This window comes from Microtus ochrogaster, unplaced genomic scaffold, assembly GCF_000317375.1.
Source record: "Microtus ochrogaster isolate Prairie Vole_2 unplaced genomic scaffold, MicOch1.0 UNK93, whole genome shotgun sequence".
Taxonomy (NCBI): Eukaryota; Metazoa; Chordata; class Mammalia; order Rodentia; family Cricetidae; genus Microtus; species Microtus ochrogaster.
Window position 1 is genome coordinate 647,116 of NW_004949191.1, and position 22,156 is coordinate 669,271.

General features: G+C 33.7%; 1 protein-coding gene across 2 annotated transcripts in view; it reads left to right on the forward strand.

The window, feature by feature from the left end:
* The window catches only part of LOC102002740 (protocadherin-11 X-linked), a 766,031-nt gene that overhangs the window by 336,882 nt on the left and 406,993 nt on the right, over nt 1–22,156 (forward strand). The window contains exon 4 of one of the 2 annotated variants that reach the window (XM_026777972.1): nt 1,813–1,893. The exons of the other annotated variant lie outside the window; for it this stretch is intronic. Coding sequence (XP_026633773.1) covers nt 1,813–1,893 — 81 coding nt within the window. The remainder of the gene's footprint in view (nt 1–1,812; nt 1,894–22,156) is intronic. 2 annotated transcript variants of the gene reach the window in all.

The window sequence follows — 22,156 nt, forward strand, 5'->3', positions numbered from 1 at the left end:
TTTTTTTTTCTTGTTTCTCTTTGTTTTCATGGGTATCTTTGAGAGATTTATTTATTTCTTCTCCCTATTTGTTTGTCATCTCTATTTCTTTATAGACGTTTTTCACCTCCTGTTTAAGGTCCTCTATTATTTTCATATAGTTCAGTTTAGAGTCAATTTCTTCTATTTTTTTCTGGAGTAGGGTGTTCAGTTCTTCTTATTTCGGGATCCCTGGATTTTGGTGATGTCATGTTGCCTTTCAGGTTGTTGGAGGAATTCTTGCATTGGCACCTGCCCATCTCTTCCTTCAAATGGACCCAGGAGAGGCCTGGTGTCTTGGTCCAGTCTTTGCTGTGACTGACTCTCTGGGTGGATCTCCTCAGTGTAGAAGCAGGAACCATTCCCATCCAGATGGAATGCCTCAGCACTGAAATAGGGATGTCTGGTAGCCCAATGACCTGCTGACAAAAGGGCGAACTTGGGGTGGGGGGCAAGGCGGAGTCGAGTAGAACACAGGAGACCCTGCAGCACAAGCTGATGGTGCCGGGCTCCCTTGAGGGCACCTTGAGGCCTGATCGATAGGCAGGCACCCACCGCTTTGGGTGGGTAGCCTTAGTGTAGGAGCAGGAAACTGTTCCTGAGCTAAGGCCCTTGCAGACAAGGCAGGCTTGTGCGGGGGGGGGGGGGGTTGGGGGGAGAGACTAGGTCGTGTGTAAGAAAGACAGCCCTGCAGCAGGAGCTGGGGGAGGGAGGTTTGTGCTCTCTTCCGGGATATCCGCCCCTGTATAGCACACACTCACCTGTCCAGATGGAACTCCTCAGCATTGAAATAGGGAAGGCTGGTAGCCCAACGAGCTGCAAACAAAAGAGAGAAAGTGGGGGGCAGGGCAGGGTCAAGTAGAACACAGGAGACCCTGCAGCACAAGTTGGAGGTTCCTGTGCTCCCTTGGGGGGGTGGTCCTTGAGGTCTGCCCAGTAGGTAGGCACGCACTCACTGCTCTGGGTGGGTAGCCTTAGTGTAGGAGTAGGAAACTGTTCTTGAGCAAAGGACCTAGCAGACAGCAGGGCAAGCTTGGGGGGGGGGGCAGGGGGGCTAGGTCCTGTGTAGGAAAGACAGCCCTGCAGCAGGAGCTGGGGGAGGGGGGTTGTGCTCTCTTCTGGGGCAAGCAGCCCCTGGGTAGCACACACTCACCCTTCCAGATGGAACTCCTCAGTTCCATTTAATGTTTTATAGACAGAACATATACTTTGTAATATGAGAAAAACAAATTAAATGAGTTACAGAACTTCCATCTTTTCTAATGTTGATCACTGTTTAAGCGTGGTAGATTTGGATTTGTCTATTGGTTCATAAATCCTTTTGCAGTTCATTGAGTATATTGAATGCCTTTATAAGACACAAGCCAGATGTACAGTTTTATAGCACACGCAGGACAGATTTTATTTTAGACAATGGTGAAAACAGTAAACATAAATCATGAAGTCATTGAGTTATAGAAATATTACATTGAAATTCTCCCTAACTTAAATTTTGACTTAAGCAATTTAAGTTCTCAAGTATTTGTTTCTATGCTGAGAATATAATAAATAACTATACTATATTTAAATATAAACTCTGAGAAAGAAAACTGTTGTCTGTTTCATATTTTTTAGGACCTGGAAGATTCAGCATTTTTAACACATAATAACTCATTAGTTACATAAATATTTTTTCTAAAAAGAGATGATTTTCTTATTTCCTTGCACACAATGTTTGTGTGTGTTGTGTGTATGTACGTGTATTTTTTATGTTGAATGAGTACTTTAAAATATTCTTTTTCTTCCTTTACAAAGACAATAAAGGAGATGGTACGATCTCGCACCCCAATGAAAGAGGCAACAACTGTGGAAATCTGGACTCATCCTCATCCACAGGTATCAAAACAGTATGCTTTAATATTTCCTACTTTTACCTTTTGCAAGACAAGTTCAAACTTCCCTTCAAAGATTTAATATTTGGGTCTATTAAAACATACTAACAGTATACAGATAGAATGACACATAAACTTGCTCTTCTATAGCATGTAATATATGAAAATTCAAGGAATGATAACATGTTTCAAGTTTAAACTCTGTCCATAGATAAGAAAGGAATGAGGGATGTGTATGTAATTTCAAAATTATACTGTATTTTAGGAAAACTGTAAGAATACCAAAACCAGAAACCAAAGAGGAACAAAGTTCCTCTGAGCTCCATGGTAAATAAAACAAGCGGTGGGAAGATAAGTGATAGAACTTCAGTAATAACCAAGTTGGTTTTGTTACATATGTTAAAGATCTTAAGGCAAATTTCTCAGGAGAGTTCATGTATTGTGTGTAAATTAATAGAGACATTAAAGCCTTCTAATATACTAGTGTAGTCAATAAAATTTTATGGAAAAAGATTCAGATAATTAGATTTCTTTGAAAAATGTCCTCTTGAGAGATGACTTTTTAGAGATTAGCAAAATAGGAATCGGAGAATGTAAATAGGTCATGATTCTAAAATAACCTCTATCCATCTTTTCATTCAATATACCCAGTTTGACAAGCTTTATACTAAAAAGATAGGGTTTTTTTTTGATCCTCATTATCTTCAATGATTTTATAAGAGCATGAGGAATTATTGTTTTTCATATATGTGATTTATCATGTTTCTTTAGGTATTTTCAAGTTGAGCTCCAGTGATGAAAATGAAATTGTAAATATGTTATTTCTTTCTATTGTATTTTGCTTTGTTTTCTCAAAGTTCAAAGCACCATAGAAAGATTTGAGACCAGAATGGGAACTTTTGAGAATTGTTTTAATCTTCTAGAGCTATTTTGTACAAGCACTTGAATACCAAACAAATTAGTGTGTTATTCTTTACACAAGGGGAAGCTTTATTTTATGATAAATCAGGGTGTTTTAATGTTACCCACATTATTTGTAAGTAGGTTTTCTTTTTAGTGTTTTAGAAAACATCCATTTAACTGTCCAAGCAGATTCATAAACTTTGGCCACCATACATAGCCTTTGATAGTGTTAATAATTAATTTTTTTCCTTAATAAATGTTGTTACAAGTGATTGTTAAAGAAATTACTCTAAATCTTAATAACTCCTTTCCATTTGATGATTTATTCTTGTAAAATTGTATTTGAAACGTAGACATATTTTTTCCAGATGAGAACTGGAAAAAATTAAATAATATTCCCTAACATTTCATAGCTACAAATGTCAAACAAGGAAATTAATGCATAAATGGAATCTTGAGGCCCATGTCTACCCACTGAACCAAATTTTATGACTATGATCAGGATGGACAGCCCTTAAGTAAACATATATCCTAAGTTTGTCGAGAGGTTCCAAGAGTTCCATAGCCTGTTAGTAAATTTTAGTAACATAACAGATGGGTTACATATCTAGAGCTAAAAGGCTTAGGAGTTTCCATAGCAGTCAAATGCAGAGGTTGATAGATGGGAATCATCTCTCTATAGATCTTTAACCACAGAATATTGGCACTCAATTTTGGAAAGATGTTGGTAACTGTGATATTCACATCTCCACATCTCCTTGTAATTAGACTTTCAAAAATAAATATAGACTTTACATATTATTCAATATAGTCATAATTTAAATAAATAAAACATAAACTTGCAGTTTTCAAATATAAGATGAAAATTAATGAATCATTTGTTTACATAGAATTTGGAATTATGACTCATCAGCCTGCGCATGAGTCTTCTTGCTATGCCTTACATCCAAGTGAAATAAATTCTGTTTTCAGTCATAGAGGCAACCTTGTTAATCATACTGAAATCAAGGTAATATAAGCTCATTATTATTATTATTATTGTTGTTGTTGTTGTTAGTTCATTTTTCATGTTTAATCCCAAGAATACCACATTGGAAGTTAAATGGAGTTCACTTGAGAAAAGAATAAACACCAAGAATCCATATGAAGGACATCAATGTCATAAAAGCATGATTCTGAAAAGAAAGTGGGTGACAGGGAACATTAGCATGCACAAGAGGAAATATCAATTTAGAACAAAAACAGAAAATAGGGATTCTATTTGCTGAAAAGTATTCTGTAGAGAAGAAAATGCATAAGCAGTTATACAGTTCTAAAAGCATTCATCATATTTACTTCTTTGTACAGTAAAGCTCTTGTTAGGATCTCCCAATAATGGCACTTGAGAGCTGGGAAAAAGGACAGAATATTTAAACTTGTTTCGACACATAAATTTTGGATAGTTATTTCATGTAATTTTTAAGTTTAACACACACATATGTTTATATACACAAAAAATTATATATATATATATATATATATGAGAGTGATATACTTACACACACACACACACACACATATATATATGAGAGTGAATGAGGAGTAAGAGAGAATATAAAAATTTATTTTTCTCTTCAAGAACGTATCACTGTTTTGCTCATACATGTACTAATAAACTATATATATATATATATATGTCACATTGTTAATAGTTAAAGTAATCTATAGCTATATAACAAATATAAGACAAAACAGTAGTTTTTCAAAATCTCTATTATATGTCTATTAAACATGTTACTGATTAGAGCATTTGTTGATTTCTAGAATTAATTGTACAGAACAATTTTATCTGGTTTTAAATAAGGCACATAGGCAAGAAGTTCTTCTGAGTGATGTGAACATATTTCATATCATGTTCTGGCAAATAACTCTTTCTTAATACTGAGTCAGTCATTTTGAGAGTTCTTTATTTTACTTTTTATATTTTTTATTATTTTATTGAGCTCTACATTTTTCTCTGCTCCCCTCCTTACCTCTCCCCTCCCCTTCAACCCTCTCCCAAGGTCCCCATCTTCCCAATTTACTCAGAAAATCTTATCTCTTTCTACTCCCAATGTAGATTAGATCTACATATGTCTTTTGTAGGGTCATCATTATTGTCTAGGTTCTGTGAGATGGTGAATTGTGGGCTGGTTTTCTTTGATTTATGTTTACAAACCACCAATGAATAAGTACATGTGATAATTGTCTTTCTGGGTCTGGGTTACCTCACTCAAAATAGTGTTTTCTAGCTCCATCCATTTTCCTGCAAAATTTAAGATGTTATTTTTTTCTGCTGTGTAGTACTCCATTGTGTAAATGTACCACATGTTCTTATACATTCTTCAGTCGAAGGGCATTTACATTATTTCCAGGTCCTGGCTATGACAAAAAATGCTGCTACGGGCATAGTTGAGCACATGTCTTTGTGACACGATTAAGCATCCTTTGGAAATATACACAAAAGTGGTATTACTGGGTCTTGAGGAAGGTTGTTCCCTAATTTTCTGAGAAACTGACACACTGACATTGAAAGGGGTTGTACTAGCTGTATTCCCACCAGCAATTCAGAAGTGTTCCCTTTACCCCACAACCTCTCCAGTATAACTTATCATCAGTGTTTTTGATCTTGGCCATTCTTCCAGGTGTAAGATGGAATCTCAGAGTTGTTTTGATTTTCATTTCTCTGATGACTAAGGATGCTGAGCATTTCTGTTAGTGTCTTTCAGCCATTTTAAATTCCTCTGCTGAAAGTTCTCTGTATAGGTCTGTACTCCATTTTTTTAATTGGGTAATTTTTTTCTTTTGATGACCAATTTCTTGAGTTCTTTGTATATTTTGGAGATCAGCCCTCTGTCTGATGTGGGGTTAGTGAAGAACTTTTCCCATTCTGCAGGCTGTCATTTTGTTCTTGTTGACCATGTCCTTTATTTTACAGCAGAGGTTTTTGTCTATTCACTGTTAGTACCCAAAGGAAAGAGAAGCAATGTTAGAAAAATTCAGCAAGTAGTTACTTCTGAAAGTTTACATTTTTCCTGTTATTTTGCTGTGCAGTCTGGATTTATATACATTTAGAATTTGGTTCTCCACTCCTTCAATTTCTTACTGATAATTCCTCAACTTTCTGTAGTCGTAAGCTCTGCTCAATGATATGAAGCTTTCTTTGATAACTTAAGTTATATGAAAAGTGAAGAGTTTCTGTTATTTGGAAGTTTACCAAGTTTTTACAAAGAAACATTGTAGTCAGTTTTAATTTTCTTTAGCTTTAAAGAATTCTTGAGAATGAGATCCTCAAAAGGGTTCATATGCATATTCCTCATAGCAGGGCTGCAAAACACAATAACCTGAAAATCTCTTGTGAAACGTTGACTCTTCTAGGCTTCTCTTTCTAGTTCACTCTAAAATGATTACCATACATTTCAGTCTGCATGTCAATGCTGATTACAGATTATCTTGTAATGAGTGTAGAATATGCTAATTCTAAAAGTTTTCAATTATTTCTTACTTGATGTTGAAATAAAATTCAATTCATTCAGTCTTTCTTATTGTCCCTTATATTTTTGTTCTTATCTGCTCATTCTTTAAAGCATACTTACTTTGTAGTCACAGAGAATACACTGCTATTTTTTTGTCTTTGTTCTTCCTTAGGCATTAATTTATATATTTCTCACTTCCTACTTAATGTTCCTTTCTCATATCAACCTCTGTTTATCTGTGATTATTTGCAACTCATATTATTTGCACTCATATTGCTTGAAACTCAGATGGCTTTTTATATCTGGGCTAAAATTGCAAGTATCTGTGGGAATGGGAGCTTTTGAGAACAATGAAGATATTTAGATCATACCTCCATCTGAATCAGAGCATCTCACACTCACTAGATATTTTATTTTGCAGTGCCATGTATTACACTATTCCTTTATCTCAGTACTAATATCCACCTACATATTTTTTTATTATTAACGATTTTTATTGAGCTCTACATTTTTATCTGCTCCCCTCCATGCTTCTCCCCTTCAGCCCTCTTCCAAGGTCCCCATGCTCCCAATTTACTCAGGAGATCTTGTCTTTTTCTACTTCCCATGTATTTTAGATCTATGTATGTCTCTCCTAGGATCATCATTGTTGTCTCGGTTCTCTGTGATTGTGGTGTTTGTAGGCTGTTTTTTTTTTTTTGCTTTATGTTTAAAAGTCACCTATCAGTGAGTACATGTAATAAGTGTCTTTTTGTGACCTCACTGAAAATAATGTTTCCTAGCTCCATCCATTCGCCTGCAAAATTCAAGACGTCATTTTGTTTTCTGCTGTGTAGTACTCCATTGGGTAAATGTACCACATTTTCCTTATCCATGCTTCGATCGAGGGATATTTAGGGGGGGGCTGGGTCGTTTGTAAGAAAGCCCTGCAGAAGGAGCTGGGGGAGGGGAGTTTGTGCTCTCTTCTGGGACAATCCGGCCCTGGATAGCACACACTTACCCGTCCAGATGGAACTCCTCAGCACCTAAACAGGGACGCCTGGTAGCCCAATGAGCCGGGGAAACAAGGAAGAATGTGGCAGGCAGGGCTGGATCCAGTGGAGCACAGGAGACCCTGCAGCACAAGCTGAAGGTGCCTGGGCTCCCTTGCAGGGGACCTTGAGGCCTGCCTGGTATACAGGCACTCACTGCTCTGGGTCTTAATGACTGTTTCTATTTCTTCAGCAGTTATAGGTCTGTTTAATTTGTTTATCTGGTCTTGATTTAATTTTGGTAAGTGATATTGATCCAGAAAGTTGTCCATTTCCTTTAAATGTTCCAATTTTGTGGAGTAGAGGTTTTCAAAATATGACCTGATGATTCTCTGTATTTCCTCCGTATATGTTGTTATGTCCCTCTTTTCATTTCTGATTTTGTACATTTGGATATTATCTCTCTGCCTTTTGGTTAGTTTGGATAAAGGTTTGTCTGTTTTGTTGATTTTCTCGAAGAACCTACTCTTTGTCTCATTGATTCTTTGTATTGTTTTCTTTGTTTCTATTTTGCTGATTTCAGCTCTCAATTTGATTATTTCCTTCCATCTAATTCTCTTAGGTGAGTTTGCTTCTTTTTGTTCTAAAAGTATTCAAATGTTCTGTTAATTCACTAGTGTGAGATTTTTCTAGCTTCTTTATGTAGGCATTTAATGCTAGGAACTTTCCTCTTAACACTACTTTCATTGTGTCCCATAAATTTGGGCATATTGTGTGGTCACTTTCACTGAATTTTAGGGTTGAAGTGATATCACTCTGTGGTTTTGCATTGTTCCCGTTACTGATGATTTGGACCATTATTTGCCTGCTCTTGGGAAATGTCATCCAATTCACACTTTTAAAACATTTGTCCCAGTATTCCTTAGTGTTTCGAGAAATGTGAATTTGAGGTAAATTTCATTAAATACTAATCATTTGGTTTCTTTCAAATTTACTTTCTGTTACGAAATATATTTTCTAAAATATCATAACAATGTTGCTAAAAATAACATTGTTCTAGTAAAGTTGCTAATTTTAACAGCATATATTATCAATTTCAACAAATAGTTGTGTGTCTTTTGTTCTTTTGTTCACCCAAAAAGGAAAAGAAAACTGTGCTTTGTTTATTTTCCTATCAGAACGTAAATTATATTTCTGTGCTACTTTAAACCCAAACCTGAAATTCAAAAGGCTATATTTCTGAGCTTTGTTTTCTATGGGGAGAGAAACATATTTGTAAGTTTGTGGGAGTTATAATTATTTGAACCATGGATACCATAAAGATGCAACAGTAGCCTATAGAAAAATTTTGTAAATCATGGTAATTTGGAAAACTAAACAAGCATATAACTTTAACAAATGAACTTGAGGAATAGTGTTTTAGCAAATGAAATTTGCATATGGGTGTTTTACCCGAAGTGTTATGTCCATGGATGTGAAACATGTCCCAAGCAGTTATATCAAGTTGCTTAAGATTATAGAATAATAAAATGAAATAGAACTTGATCAAGAAGACAGGAATGATCTATGTTCAGGAAGTTACTAACAACACCATGTTATTTACCTTTTCATTTGTTTACTCTGTTGTAAAGAATTTAAATTTATCAACAAATATTCCAAATCACTCTCTTAATTTTCTGTAATTTCTTATTTGAAGATTGAAAGTGGTATTTTAAACTTTAAATTGTATTTAAAATGCAATAGTTTATATTCAACTGTCATGTAATTTTTTATTAATAAAGTAAAATCTAATTACCTAATCACATTTAACAAGTAAATATTATTCTCCAGGTTCTACTGAATATATTTTGGCTGTACCTTAAATCACACTGCTACAAAACATTGATGCTCAAATTTTGGAAATAACAGGTCAACATCTAAATATGTAATTTAATGTATGCTCGATTTTGGCAGAAACCATTCTTCATTTGTTTGCTATTCATTGAGGTCAGCTTTATTTTGGTGGATGTAATACAACATACTCAGAAATTTAGAATAGGCTGACCTTGTTTACCTTTGCTAATGGTGAAGCGATGGTTAAAGTGCTGGTTTTCTCATTGGTGAAACACAGATAATACTACCACACCCATGTACGCACATGTGGATTTGTATTCTTATGCTAATGGATAATTATATATTCAATTACACCTTTTTCTTCCAATAAACCTATAGAATGTTTGAAGCTAAATATTTTACTTTAGAAATCAAAACTCACCAAGTGGTGGTCGCACATGCCTTTAATCCCAAAACTTGGGAGGCAGAGGCAGGTGGATTTCTATGAGCTTGAGACCAGTCTGGTCTACCAGACCTAGTTACAGGACAGGCTCCAAAGCTACGGAGAGACCCTGTCTCGAAAACACACAAACACACACAAAGAAATTAAAACTCTTCAAATTCATTGTCTATTTTTTATAAGTATATATGCATATGTTCATGTAAGAGCAATCAATATATAGTTATATTTGTACACACATATATGTGTGGTGAGTGTGTCTCTGTGTGTGTGTGATTTATTTAGGAGTATTTCTGGGGTTCAGCCTCAGTTTGGGTTCGGGTCCTGAGGAAAGGGGTGTTGGTACAAGGAACATTTCTGACCACTATGTGGATTGAACTCAAGTGGTCACGAATATGTATATATAAAACTATATATATATAGTTTTAGGATTAGGACTAACAATTTGGTATTGGATACCAAATTAATAAATTGGTGTGCTCCTTCCTGATTAAGACTATTTTTCCGGCTCTCAGCATTCTCCATAGAAGGACAAAGCATTCTCCTATTTTCTGTAGTTCTTTTTGTAGTAGTGAGGTTTGTAGGTTTCCCCCATCCATCCACTTTGACATGTCTATATTTGTTATTCTTTTATAGCTCATGTTTAGATACATTTTGGTGAAATATTAGATGTATAGCTTCTGATATTGCTTTCTAATCATTTTTGGTTTATTTTCTGACGATTTTAAGATCTATGCTTTAAAGTACAGTTCAATGATCATATAATGTTCACTCTGCCTATCACAGAATGTGAGACTGGATTCTTTGACTCACTTTCATTGATGCACTCTGTACTGGTCATATATACTGAAGAACAAACATACCCAGAGATTCAATCATTTTGTGTGGCATCTAGAATTCATCTGATTTTGTGGTGTGATTCTGTAGTGGTAATTCATCTCCTGTGAGGTGCTGGGTATTGACCAAGTCTGTGAAAATGAACAAATCTTTTGAGTCAAATAAACATAGGTCACTTTGCAAAAATAAAATGACACATGGAGCTTAATCTGGAAAATAATTCACAACTCCCCTTTAATTTTAGGCTAAAATGTGAACTGCCAATCTGGGTACCATAGAGGCCCAAGTCCACTGGGACTGATTTAGGTTATTGTACTCATTAGAAAAAGAGATATTTGAGTTGAACCCTTAGAGATGGTGTCCTTTCAGATGGGAGAGAAATAAAAGAGGTAGAATTCTAGTTGCCTGTAAAGAGAAAAATTCTCAGAATGAGTGAACGTATAGGAGGAGAAACAAAGATGGTATTCAAGGAAGTAAGGGTAGCAACTAGATTATAAGGACAACATAAAATAGCCATCAGGTATCATTTCAGTTTGCTAAGGTCTCATTTTTCCTTTCAGACAATTCCCAAAGATGACTGAATAGTGGGATTTCTTGGAACATAAGAGTTTAACTTTGTTTTCTCCCCTGCTAAGTGATTCTGAAATATAAATGCTAACACCTAGAGAGTTGAGTTTTCAGCTTACTGTGCTATGCCATAAGGGAACCATTAATAAAGTCAGGATGTGTTAAAAGCCTAGAGAGGAAAGAAACTCTAAATGTGAATTTTCATAACAGCACCTGAAATAAATTTTTAGCTAATATCAGAAAAGTGACAGAGATGGCATGAGATTTTTCTAGGTATAATTATTTCATAATGGTTTTAATTTTATAGTAACTCTTTAGCTATTTAATCTATTGAAAAAATAAGAAAAAAAATATTAAGATTTATTTTTGGATATATTCTAATAAAAGAAATAAAACACTTCCAAGTATGTTCTCTTAAATTTTATTGACTTTATTGAGCTATACATTTTTCTCTGCTCTCCTTCCTTCCTCTACCCCCCTTCAATCCTTTTCCATGGTCCCCATGCTCCCAATTTACTCAGGAAATCTTTTCTTTTTCTATTTCCCATGTAGATTAGATCCATGTATGTCTCTTTGCTTAATTTTTAAAGTGTGAATGAAATTTTTGTAGATCTGAGGTCCAGATATTGTCAATAAGATAAATTATAAGATTTTGGCATCACTTTATGAAAAATAATTTTCTGCTCACTCCTCAAAAAGTCTTCTAAATTCATAAATGCTTTATAGAACAAAATTAAAACATTCTCAAGTTTAGAAATCCAGAAATGTAGATGACTTTATTGCTTAGAAGTAATGAACTTTGAATTAAACTGGGTAATTAAAGTCAATAAAGGGCAGTCACTAGAAATCTAAATTATCTTAGTGAGATGATATTCCACTATTTTATGGTAAAATACTTGTCATATTTTGAAATATATTTTCTGAAATATTAGAAAATAACAATATCAAATTTTGCTTTTGTACTTGCCTAAGGAGAATACACACGTACAAGAAACATAAAATGTTTTTTCATGTGATTTTTATTATAGATAAACCAAAAAACTTAACTTTAAGACACTTTGGACCTATCTCCTGTAATTAGATATTTTTATTTTTTAATCCTTTATTTATTTTATACTACAATTTTCTCTTTAAAAGTTTATTTATTAATATGAATATACATGTATCTGCAACAATTTTTTACATTGTTTTTATTTTTAGTTAAAAATTTCCACCTCCTCCCCTCCTCCCATTTCCCTCCACCTCCCCCCACCTTCCATCCCCTCCCTCTCCAGTTCAGAGAGCAGTCAGGTTTCCCTGCCCTGTGGGAAGTCCAAGGTCCTCCCCCCTCTATCCAGGTCTAGGAAGGTGAGTATCCAAACAGTCTAGGCTCCCACAAAGCCAGTACATGCGTAGGATCAAAACCCAGCGCCATTGTCCTTTGCTTCTCAGTCAGCCCTAATTGTCATCCACATTCAGAGAGTCCGTTTTGATCACATGTTCATTCAGTCCCAGTCCAGCTGGCCTTGGTGAGCTCCCATTAGATCAGTCCCACTGTCTCAGTGGGTAGACGCACCCCTTGCGGTTCTGACTTCCTTGCTCATGTCTTCCCTCCTTCTGCTCCTCATTGGACCTTGGGAGCTCAGTCCAGTGTTCCAATGTGGGTCTCTGTCTCTATCTCCATCCATCTCCAGATGAAGGTTCTATGGTGATATACAAGATATTCATTAGTATGGCTATAGGATTTGTTCAACTATGTTCATAGCAGCATTATTTGTAATAGCCAGAACCTGGAAACAACCTAGATGCCCCTCAATGGAAGAATGGATAAAGAAAGTATGGAATATGTACGCATTAGTGTATTACTCAGCTGTTAAAAAAGACAATGACATCTTGAATTTTGCATGCTGACATCTTAAATTTTGCATGCAAATGGATGGAAATAGAAAACACTATCCTAAGAGAGGTAACCCAGACCCAAAAGATGAATATGGTATGTACTCACTCATAAGTGGATTCTAGCCATGAATAAAGGACATTGAGCCTATAATCCGTGATCCTAGAGAAGCTAAATAAGAAAGTGAACCCAAAGAAAAAACATATAGTTATCCTCCTGGATATTGGAAGGAGACAAGATTGCCAGGCAAAAATTGGAAACTTGGGGGTGGGGGTGGGGTGGAGTAAGGGAAGACGGGGAAAAAGTGAGAAGGGGGATGGGGAGAGCTTGGGGGTATGGGACGGTTGGAATAGAGGAAGGGTGGATATGGGAGCAGGGAAGTATATATCTTAATTAAGGGATCCATTTGAGGGTTGGCAAGAGGCTTGACTCTGTAACATTTTCAGGCAAGTGTTTTTCACTTTACAAAATTCCCTGTTATAGATTTACAGACATTAGTAAATGACCAATGGAATTAGCATCCTGTGAACATTTCCATTATTTCTCAGTGATGAAACGCATAGGTTTCTATAGAATCTACCATACCAGATGATAAATGTTCTACTATTGTCAGTAAAATAATCTAAAAGTCCATATGCTACAGGAAGACTCCAGTTAGATTCTCCATTGTGCACATGGCACAGGAGAATATGCCAGATAATACATTAGTCACTGTTTTCAGGTCTTCTCACATTCATACCACCACAACGACAGTGTATACTTGAATAGCAACTGAGAATTAGCAGGGAAATCATTGAAATTCTTCACTAACTTCTGCAAACAAAAATAATGAAGAAAGCAGCATAGGACAGTTTCCTCTAGATATTTCAGAATCAAGTACAGAATTTGTTTATATAATTACAGATAAATTAATCCAGAGTTGAAAGAGAAAATGAATCATGATTACTTTTATAACCTGTCATAGTGAAAGAAAAAAATTCTCTAAGTATACCTATATCAATGTATGAGAAGACAAGTTTGAAAATAAGCAATTTTCATTATTTACTACTTCAGTAAAGGTAAACTAATTAAAAATTATAAAGTGTTAATAAGAGGCAAATAGGTAGGTGAAGTTGGGAAATTTTCTCCCAACACAGGGATATTTGTAAAGGAACAAAAGTTGCAGGAACATTACTTTATCAATTACATTTATAAATGCATTAATGTATTTGTGTCTCAGTATTATTACATGTTTAATTTTCTCTTAATTTGAAGTTAATCATTTTCACAATTTATGTGAAAATTATGAAAATTTATTTCACAGAACAGTTACTCACTGTTTATTTCTCTTTCAAAGGAAAGAATATATTAGTGTTAGCAAAAAAAAAAAAAACAGAGGGTATAAGATTATTGGGGGTTGTGATATGTCTCAGCAGGTTCAGCAACTTAGCACAGAACCTAACAACTTAAGTTTAATTTTTGGAACCTGAATGGTAGGAAGGAATCCTAAAATATTTCCTCTGAACTGCATACATGTGCCTTGGAATATGTACATCCCCACACATGTAAATACAAAAACATATGCATACTTCACAAATAAATAAAAAAGTAAGTAAACATAATTAATATATCAAAGGACACAAAGAAGTAAATTAATAAAAAAAAAACCTTGCTTTTTAAATTCAAGACCATATTGTCATGTACAAGCCACTAGATGGTGCACTCTGCAACTTTGTTGATTTCATATTTTTTCCAAATTTTGCAAAATATATCTAATGTCTTACACATATGAAATATTTTAAAATTACTTATTGCATTGTTAGAAATTTTGAGTATCTTCTAGCAAATTTATTAACTTCTGGTGCATAATTTCTACTTACCAAATTATATGTTATCTTATTTTCTTTGGAGAAATTAGACTTATGAGCACATACATAAATCTTTTTCTCACAAGATGTAAACATTGAAAATAAACATATGTGTGAATGTATATTGTAAAGACTTACAAATAAGGGGAAATGTATTAATTTTGATCCTTAAATACAAATATAATTTACTAGGAAATATGAATCTAGCATAACACATCACCTGTATCTAACGAATGATTCTGTTGCTTCCCTACATATTAACTTCATGTAATGCTTCCAAGAACCTGACCTCATTCAGTTTCATTAAACAATAACTCCTGTGGCAGACTTCTTACTTATAATGAACATATCAGGGCTTAACAACAGTGATAGTAATACATGACCTCATGGATCATTGATCTATGTTACATAGAACATATGTTAAATGATGTCCTATTGTCATATTTAAAATATGGTTATGGCATAGTCTTTCCTTGCTTGTGTGAAAACATTAAAAAGTTTGCATAATTCTGTTTATATTATTTAAAGATCAGAGTTAAATTTACTACTTAACTATAAAATTTAAATATCTTTGTAGTGATATGTTAGGTACAGCAATGTCTATGTCTCAGTTCCTGATGTTTTATAAATTTACTTAATGATATATAATGTGTTTTACTGTGTAATTAGTTGAAATAGTTGGAAAGAAAGATAACATATAAGTGATTGAGAGTATATTTTAGTTAAAAAAAACATTTTCTTTATAAATACAATTATTGGGAGGCAAGCTAGAACCATATGCCTTAAATCTTTGGATTTTCCTGAATGCAGAAAAAGTTACACTGCCCTTTTCAATCTCAAGTGCATTTGAATTTTAACTGATAAAGACTACTGTAGTTTTTGATGGGAGTACTTATTTTTCAATTATAAATTTATTACATACTACACATAATACAATTCACTTTCATTGTGATATCCACAGATTTTAATAAAGATGTTCTTTAAAATAAAAATAATTCATGTCTTATGACTTACAAAGACATAATGATTCCAATCTTCTGTATATTACTAGTGTGGTTTAAGCAGCTTGACATTCAAAGAATAAAGAAATATTTCTAGACTGTATGCCTTTAAGTAATCAGGGCAATAAAGATAGTACAACTGGTACAAGTAGTGGCCCAAATCAGATAACCACTCACCATTTTTCTAGAAAATACTGGTCCTTTTAAATCCATCTTCTTGTTCTTTTTATTAATATTAACTCTTCAGTACTCAATAGTATAATCTTTATCTTTGACTGACAAAGGAATATCAATAGTGTCTGAACTAAATTTTATCAACACGAAGTCTGGCTTGTTAAAGCATTACAAAAACTGATAATTACCGTGACAGATTAAAGTGTGAGCTTTAGGACAGCTATGGTCAGGATGGGCAAAGAAAGAAGTCATGATTATACTAGAAGAAATATAATTAATGCAGAGTTGGACATTATTAATGTATGTGTTTTTTTCAGTGCAATTCTTAATCAAAGGATACTTTCAAAACTAATTTGATAGTTTTCTCATTTGAACACACATACATGCATGTGTGCAGAGCATAATAGATATTTTACTAAACTTGTCATAGAATATGAAAGATATCACACCTTTTTATTTAGGTGAATGAGTTTATAATATACATAACAATTGGGCTTTATCTCTTAATCAATTACATTTTCCTATTACCATCATTATATTTGGAAACAACTTTTACTTTTTCAGTGATCCACAGAAGATTTAAATTTTGTTAATCCCATCATTAAATGAAATATTATTTCATAATCAAAATCATAACTTCATTAAGATTCTAAGCATCAAAAGATACCAAAATAGTTCATTTTTCCAAGAGTTGTTTTAATGAGAGAGAACAATAAATTCTTTCTAAATTATATACTGTCTTTAAAAGTATTTTATTATACCTTTATGGGATGAATTTTAGAAGCATTATTTTACTCCTTTCAAATTGGAAGTCTATATGAATACTATTAAAGTAATTTTTATAAGTTTATAAAACAGTATTACAATCAAAAAATTATGTAGCTTACTAATAAAAAGTTACTTCTTTATTCATAGAGGTTTTACCTGAGCATAGAATTGAATTTTTGAATATCAGGTATAGGTTATAACTTCAATGACATCATCATTGTTATCAATTGTATGTAAGTTTGAAAAGTGGGGATTCTTAATACAAATGTGTACATTGTAAGTAAAAATTAAATTAATATAAATGAAACATATAAAAACATATCTCATCATATTCAATGGTGTATTTTGCTTAGTATAAAATAGGATATTTCACTTTGCTCTTAGTGCATTTTTTATTATCATTATTGATGAATATAGCAGCATTTGTTTGTAATTCTAGACCTTTGATAAGATCTGCAGACCAAAACTGTACCACTTAAAGCTGTCTTTATATTTTATTTTTTCATATGCAAGAGAGAAACAAAGGGAAATTGGGGGTCAACTTTTTTGAAGAATTTGTTTGAAAGCCTGGGCAGTGGGATAATATTCAGAGAATGTCAGCATTGTACTTGCTTGAAATATATGTCTATACTAAAACATTCCTGATCAAGAAAAGTTTTACAAAGTATCTTAAAATGGGCTTGTCTTTTACTTTTTATTCATACAGCAATAAGCAAAAATGGGGTTTAATAGAGATAACATATCTAGTTCAAACTGCAGAAGTATGAACTGAGAGTTCTAAATGCTAATGTAATTGTAATTTAAAGTATTATTAGATTCAAACAATAATAAGCAAAAGTTGATGAACTGTAAATTAGTGTTTGAGCATGTACTTAGCATGCATGACCTTTCCTTAGCCAAAACTCATTTGGTAGATTTGAGTATTGATAGCACTGTGAAATATGAAGACAAAAGAAATTGTGTACCATATACATTTACCAAACAAAGACTTAGTATACATGAGAAACAATTCCAGATGTGATTTATAAAGCATTTTACTCAGTGATACTGAAAAATAAAATCGGATGTTTATATATGGGGAACAAGGTTTTTTAGCAGATAAAAATTAATTTTGGGAGTAACCTATATGTTTATGTGTTCAATAGATATTAATATAAATCTTATTTTATATTGTTCTAGACAATGGTTTTTAAATTTATGAAAGTAGTTGTTGCTTTAACTATCTAACCTGTTTCACTTATGACTAATTGCCATTGTTTATATATTGTAAAATTTGGCATTATTGTACAGAATGGTCTAGGAATACAAGTGATCTGCATATGTATATAGGATGAAGAAAAATACATGCAAATTCAGATTTTTCTCAAAGAGTTATTAAGAATAAATTGAACAAAGGTATGGTAGTGGATGTCTTTAATCTGAGCACTCCACAGCAAAGGCAGGTGAATTTCTATGAGTTTGATGTAAACCTGGTCTACTTAGTGAATTGTGAACTAACCATGGCTACATCATGAGTGAAAGCAGTTTAATAAAGAAAGAATCCATTGATCAAAGAGATGCTCCTAGCAGGTATTTTCAGAGTGACAATAAGGATTCTTATATTTTTTACCAATTATATTGTTATATATAAAGGTTTATTTGCTATGTTAATTTCATAACAACATCAGATATACTATTTATTTAATATAATACCCATAACAATCAGGTCACCAAAAATTTATTTTCTAAAACGTGGATATGAATGGTATTATTTGCCTCACTGAAAGCTCTACATCCTTCAGTGTTAAATTCTGGTTTGGTTTTTACACTATTTATGTAAAGTCTTTTAGTTTATCTTTGGATTTCAGTTAGCAAATCACATGGCATATAAGTAGAGGCTGCTTCATTTCTTAATTTCTAATGGCTTTTCTTTGATTTTCTTGCTTTATGTATAGTCCTATATTAAGAATTCTGAAAAATGTATAGCTTTGCATTCTACCTGAACAGAATATGTAGTCTTTCCATTTCTAATATACTATTTATTTATGTGTTCTCAATAACTTGTAGAGATAATGCTCCTATTTTAAAACCATTATGTGTTTTCATTATAAGAATATAGTAAAAATTAGTGACTTATTTTTATGTGTATGGGTTTTTTGTTTGTATGTATTTTGTCTATGGTGTCATTGCATAGAGCAAATAGATGTCAGAAGACAGTATTAGATCCCCTAGAACTGGATGTATATGTTGTTCTGAGATGCCATGTGTGTGCTGAGAGTTGAACTATAATCCTCTGCAAGAGCATTCAGAGATTTTAATAGCTGAGAGCAAGCTCTGGTAGAGGCATCTGTCTCTTGGAGCAGCTACATGGATTCTCTTTGACTCCACCTTCTTTGTTCCAGCATTCAGTATAGTTATCCTGCCTAGGTATATTCTGTCTGATCACAGGCGAAAGCAGCTTCTGTATTCATTGAATAATGAAAGCAAAACATATAAAGAAGGACTTCCCACATTGTCTCCCTTTTTCTGTATGAATAAAAAATAAAGTTTTAATTTTAACATAACAAGATTACATACAACAAAACAGTAATCAAGGAAAAATTACAGTTACAATATTTAGGCCATTTTCATTTAGCAAATTAAGGAAAATACTCTATCATCTATCTTATCCTTGTGAGTCTGAAGTTTTATCTCTAATCCATCTTTTATAATTGTAACTATGTTTCTTCAATGCCATCAACGATTTGAGAAGGAAATAATATTACCTAAATTATCATGAAGTGCATTGTAAACAACTTCCAAAACTCTAGATGGCAGAGACATATCACTGCCTGGACAGTCACACAAAGTTCTTCTGTATCATTGGAACATCCATATTCAGCCTATAGGCCCATAGTATCTGCCTATACTTTCCCATAAAGAAGAAAATTTCAAACAGTTCCAACTATATTGGATGTTTGTCAGTCACTTTCTTCTGTGTACTGGAGAATATTTTGCAGTCTCTTTCTTAAACAGGAAGTCTGAAGGATTGTCTCACCATTAAGCAAGTTCTGCAGTCATTTTTCTGTGGGTCCTGCATGCCCAGTTCATACAGCATAGCATCAAACAGTCCAGGCAAGAGCAGTTTCTTGCCCAAATGGCTAAAAATCTCCATAATCTTTGATATCTATCATCATCTTGAAGTAGATTGGTGCTGCCAGGAGCACATGCATCTCATTGTCATGAAATTCCTAAGTTCTTAAAACATTTAAAAATGGCATATTCTATAGTTCTTTGAAAATTTTAAAAATTATCTCACTGAAATATATATCTATATATCTAGAAAACCCATCTAACATGAATATAAGCTTGATTATTACAGATGACTTCTATTAGCCTGTATTTCTTAATTATACATTACATTTTTAAGTGAGTTGCAAAACACAACACCTTAATCAAGAGCAGAAACATACAGATAATGTAATTAACCTTAAATTTTAAACAATAGATCAAGATACATGCCAATGCAAAGTATCTCTATAGCATATCTACTTTTAGGTATAAGCAAACATTTAAAAACAATATTTGAGTAATTTGAGTGTAGTTCTCTTCAAACTGTGACCTGCTTTTCTGTTGGACAAAGTATTTGGGGGGGGGGATGTTCATGGAGACCTGTCAGGTGATCTTAGTCCACCAAACCACATTAGTCTGGAAGGAATCCACAGGTTCTGATCCTCTGTGGAATCAAAAGAAGAACCTCTTTTCCAAAGCAACATATTCTTAGGCCCAAATTTTGAAATCAAGATACTTTTAAAATACATATGCTGTCCTAACTTAGCAGCCCTTACAATGTAGTATCTCTCTATACTTAGCTCCTTCACAGTGAAAAAAATCAAATAAAACAAAATAATATACATGATCCAGACTCTCTGTTTATATTCCATCTTTATATGGCTTATTTTTCTTTACTCCTTTAATCTATGGCTTTCTGTACTGTGTCTCTTAAAGACTTAGCTCTTTTCTTAAACAATTTACTACTTTTTATAGCTCTCTATACTCTTTTTCTTCTCTGTGGCAACCCTATGTACATTCATCCAACATTATGAACCATTTAGAGGTCTTTTACATCTGATTTTTTTCTTTATTGCATGACTATCTTTAATTACTTTTTGATCAGGACTACCTTTTTCCCCAAATTCTATGCAGGCATGGCTAGGATCAACTCTGCTGCCCTCCTGTTGGCTTTGCCCAGTCTAACATGGCAGAAGGATATTCACTGCCTCTGAGAGCCATGTATATCACCCTATTTTCAGGCACACAATGGATCTATGATGCCATTAAGCATGTTGTAGTATTGTGTTCACAAACCCCATTTGAATGTTCTGTAGCCTGACCTCCTGAAAGAGTCAGAGCTGCTTTTGCTGGTATACCATATTTAAAGAAACTGCGTTTTTTGGCTGATAATACTGAATCATAAAGACCTCATTTAAATGAGCTGTGGTGCTCCTTCTTACCACCAATAAATAGAGTCTGTCCAAAGGAAAAAAAATTGCAGCTAAACTTTGTGTGTGTGTGTGTGTGTGTGTGTGTGTGTGTGTGCCTAGAATTTTTTATAAACTCTCTCAGGTTTTAGTTGGCACACATTGGCACTCCAATTTGTTGAGGGAGGTTGTTTGTTTGTTCCTGGCTGCTCAGACTTGCAATAATCATTCTGAAACTATATTATTTGCAATACTGTTAGGCCAATATCTTAAGTGTAGTTCTACCTAGCTCTGATATCCTAAAGTAACCCATCTCCATTAATGTGTTCATTACCCCAAGTATATAGCCTACAGGCAAAATTTTGGTGGGCTCCTTGCAGAGGCATCTTGTATTGGCTACATGCCTTCTCTTTGACTCCACTTGCTTTCTCCCAGAATTCAGTTTAGTTTTCCTGCCTAGATATAATCTACCCTATCATAGGCCAAAAAAAAAAAACTTCTTTATTCATTAACCAATAAAAGAAACACATATACAGAAGGACTTCTCAGGTCAAAGAATAGAACTGTAGAAGTAGTTGAGAACTCACATATGATCTATAAGTTCCAGGCAGAGAGTGAATCTGAGTGTCATATTTGTTTTTGAAAACTTAAAACCCATCCCCAGTGACTCACTCTTTTCAGCAAATTCATATCTTAATCACTTCTAAACAGCAAGTGTGTACTAAACATTAACTATATGAGACCACATTATCATTATTTAACAAAGTATTTCATAGTTTAAAACACTGTAGTGCTGCTAAAATAATGACAATTCTATTAATAGCCAAAATTTTTTAATCATTATTACATACCTGTGTATTAACTTAATTAGATATTATAACCACCTTGTCATGTTAATAGTGTTATTACTGGTGTTTTACAAATAAACATACTCATTCACAAAGTGCTTAAGTAATTTACCCAGTAAGACAAGCTACAGAATTAATAACAGTGAAACTGCATTTAAGCTAAGCAATTTACATTGTGTGATTAAGAATTTAGCTGCTTTGGTTTGTTGTGTTAAGAGCAGCGGGGCTGCGTCACCAGCACCCCGGCCGCCTGCATGGCTAGCTTATGCC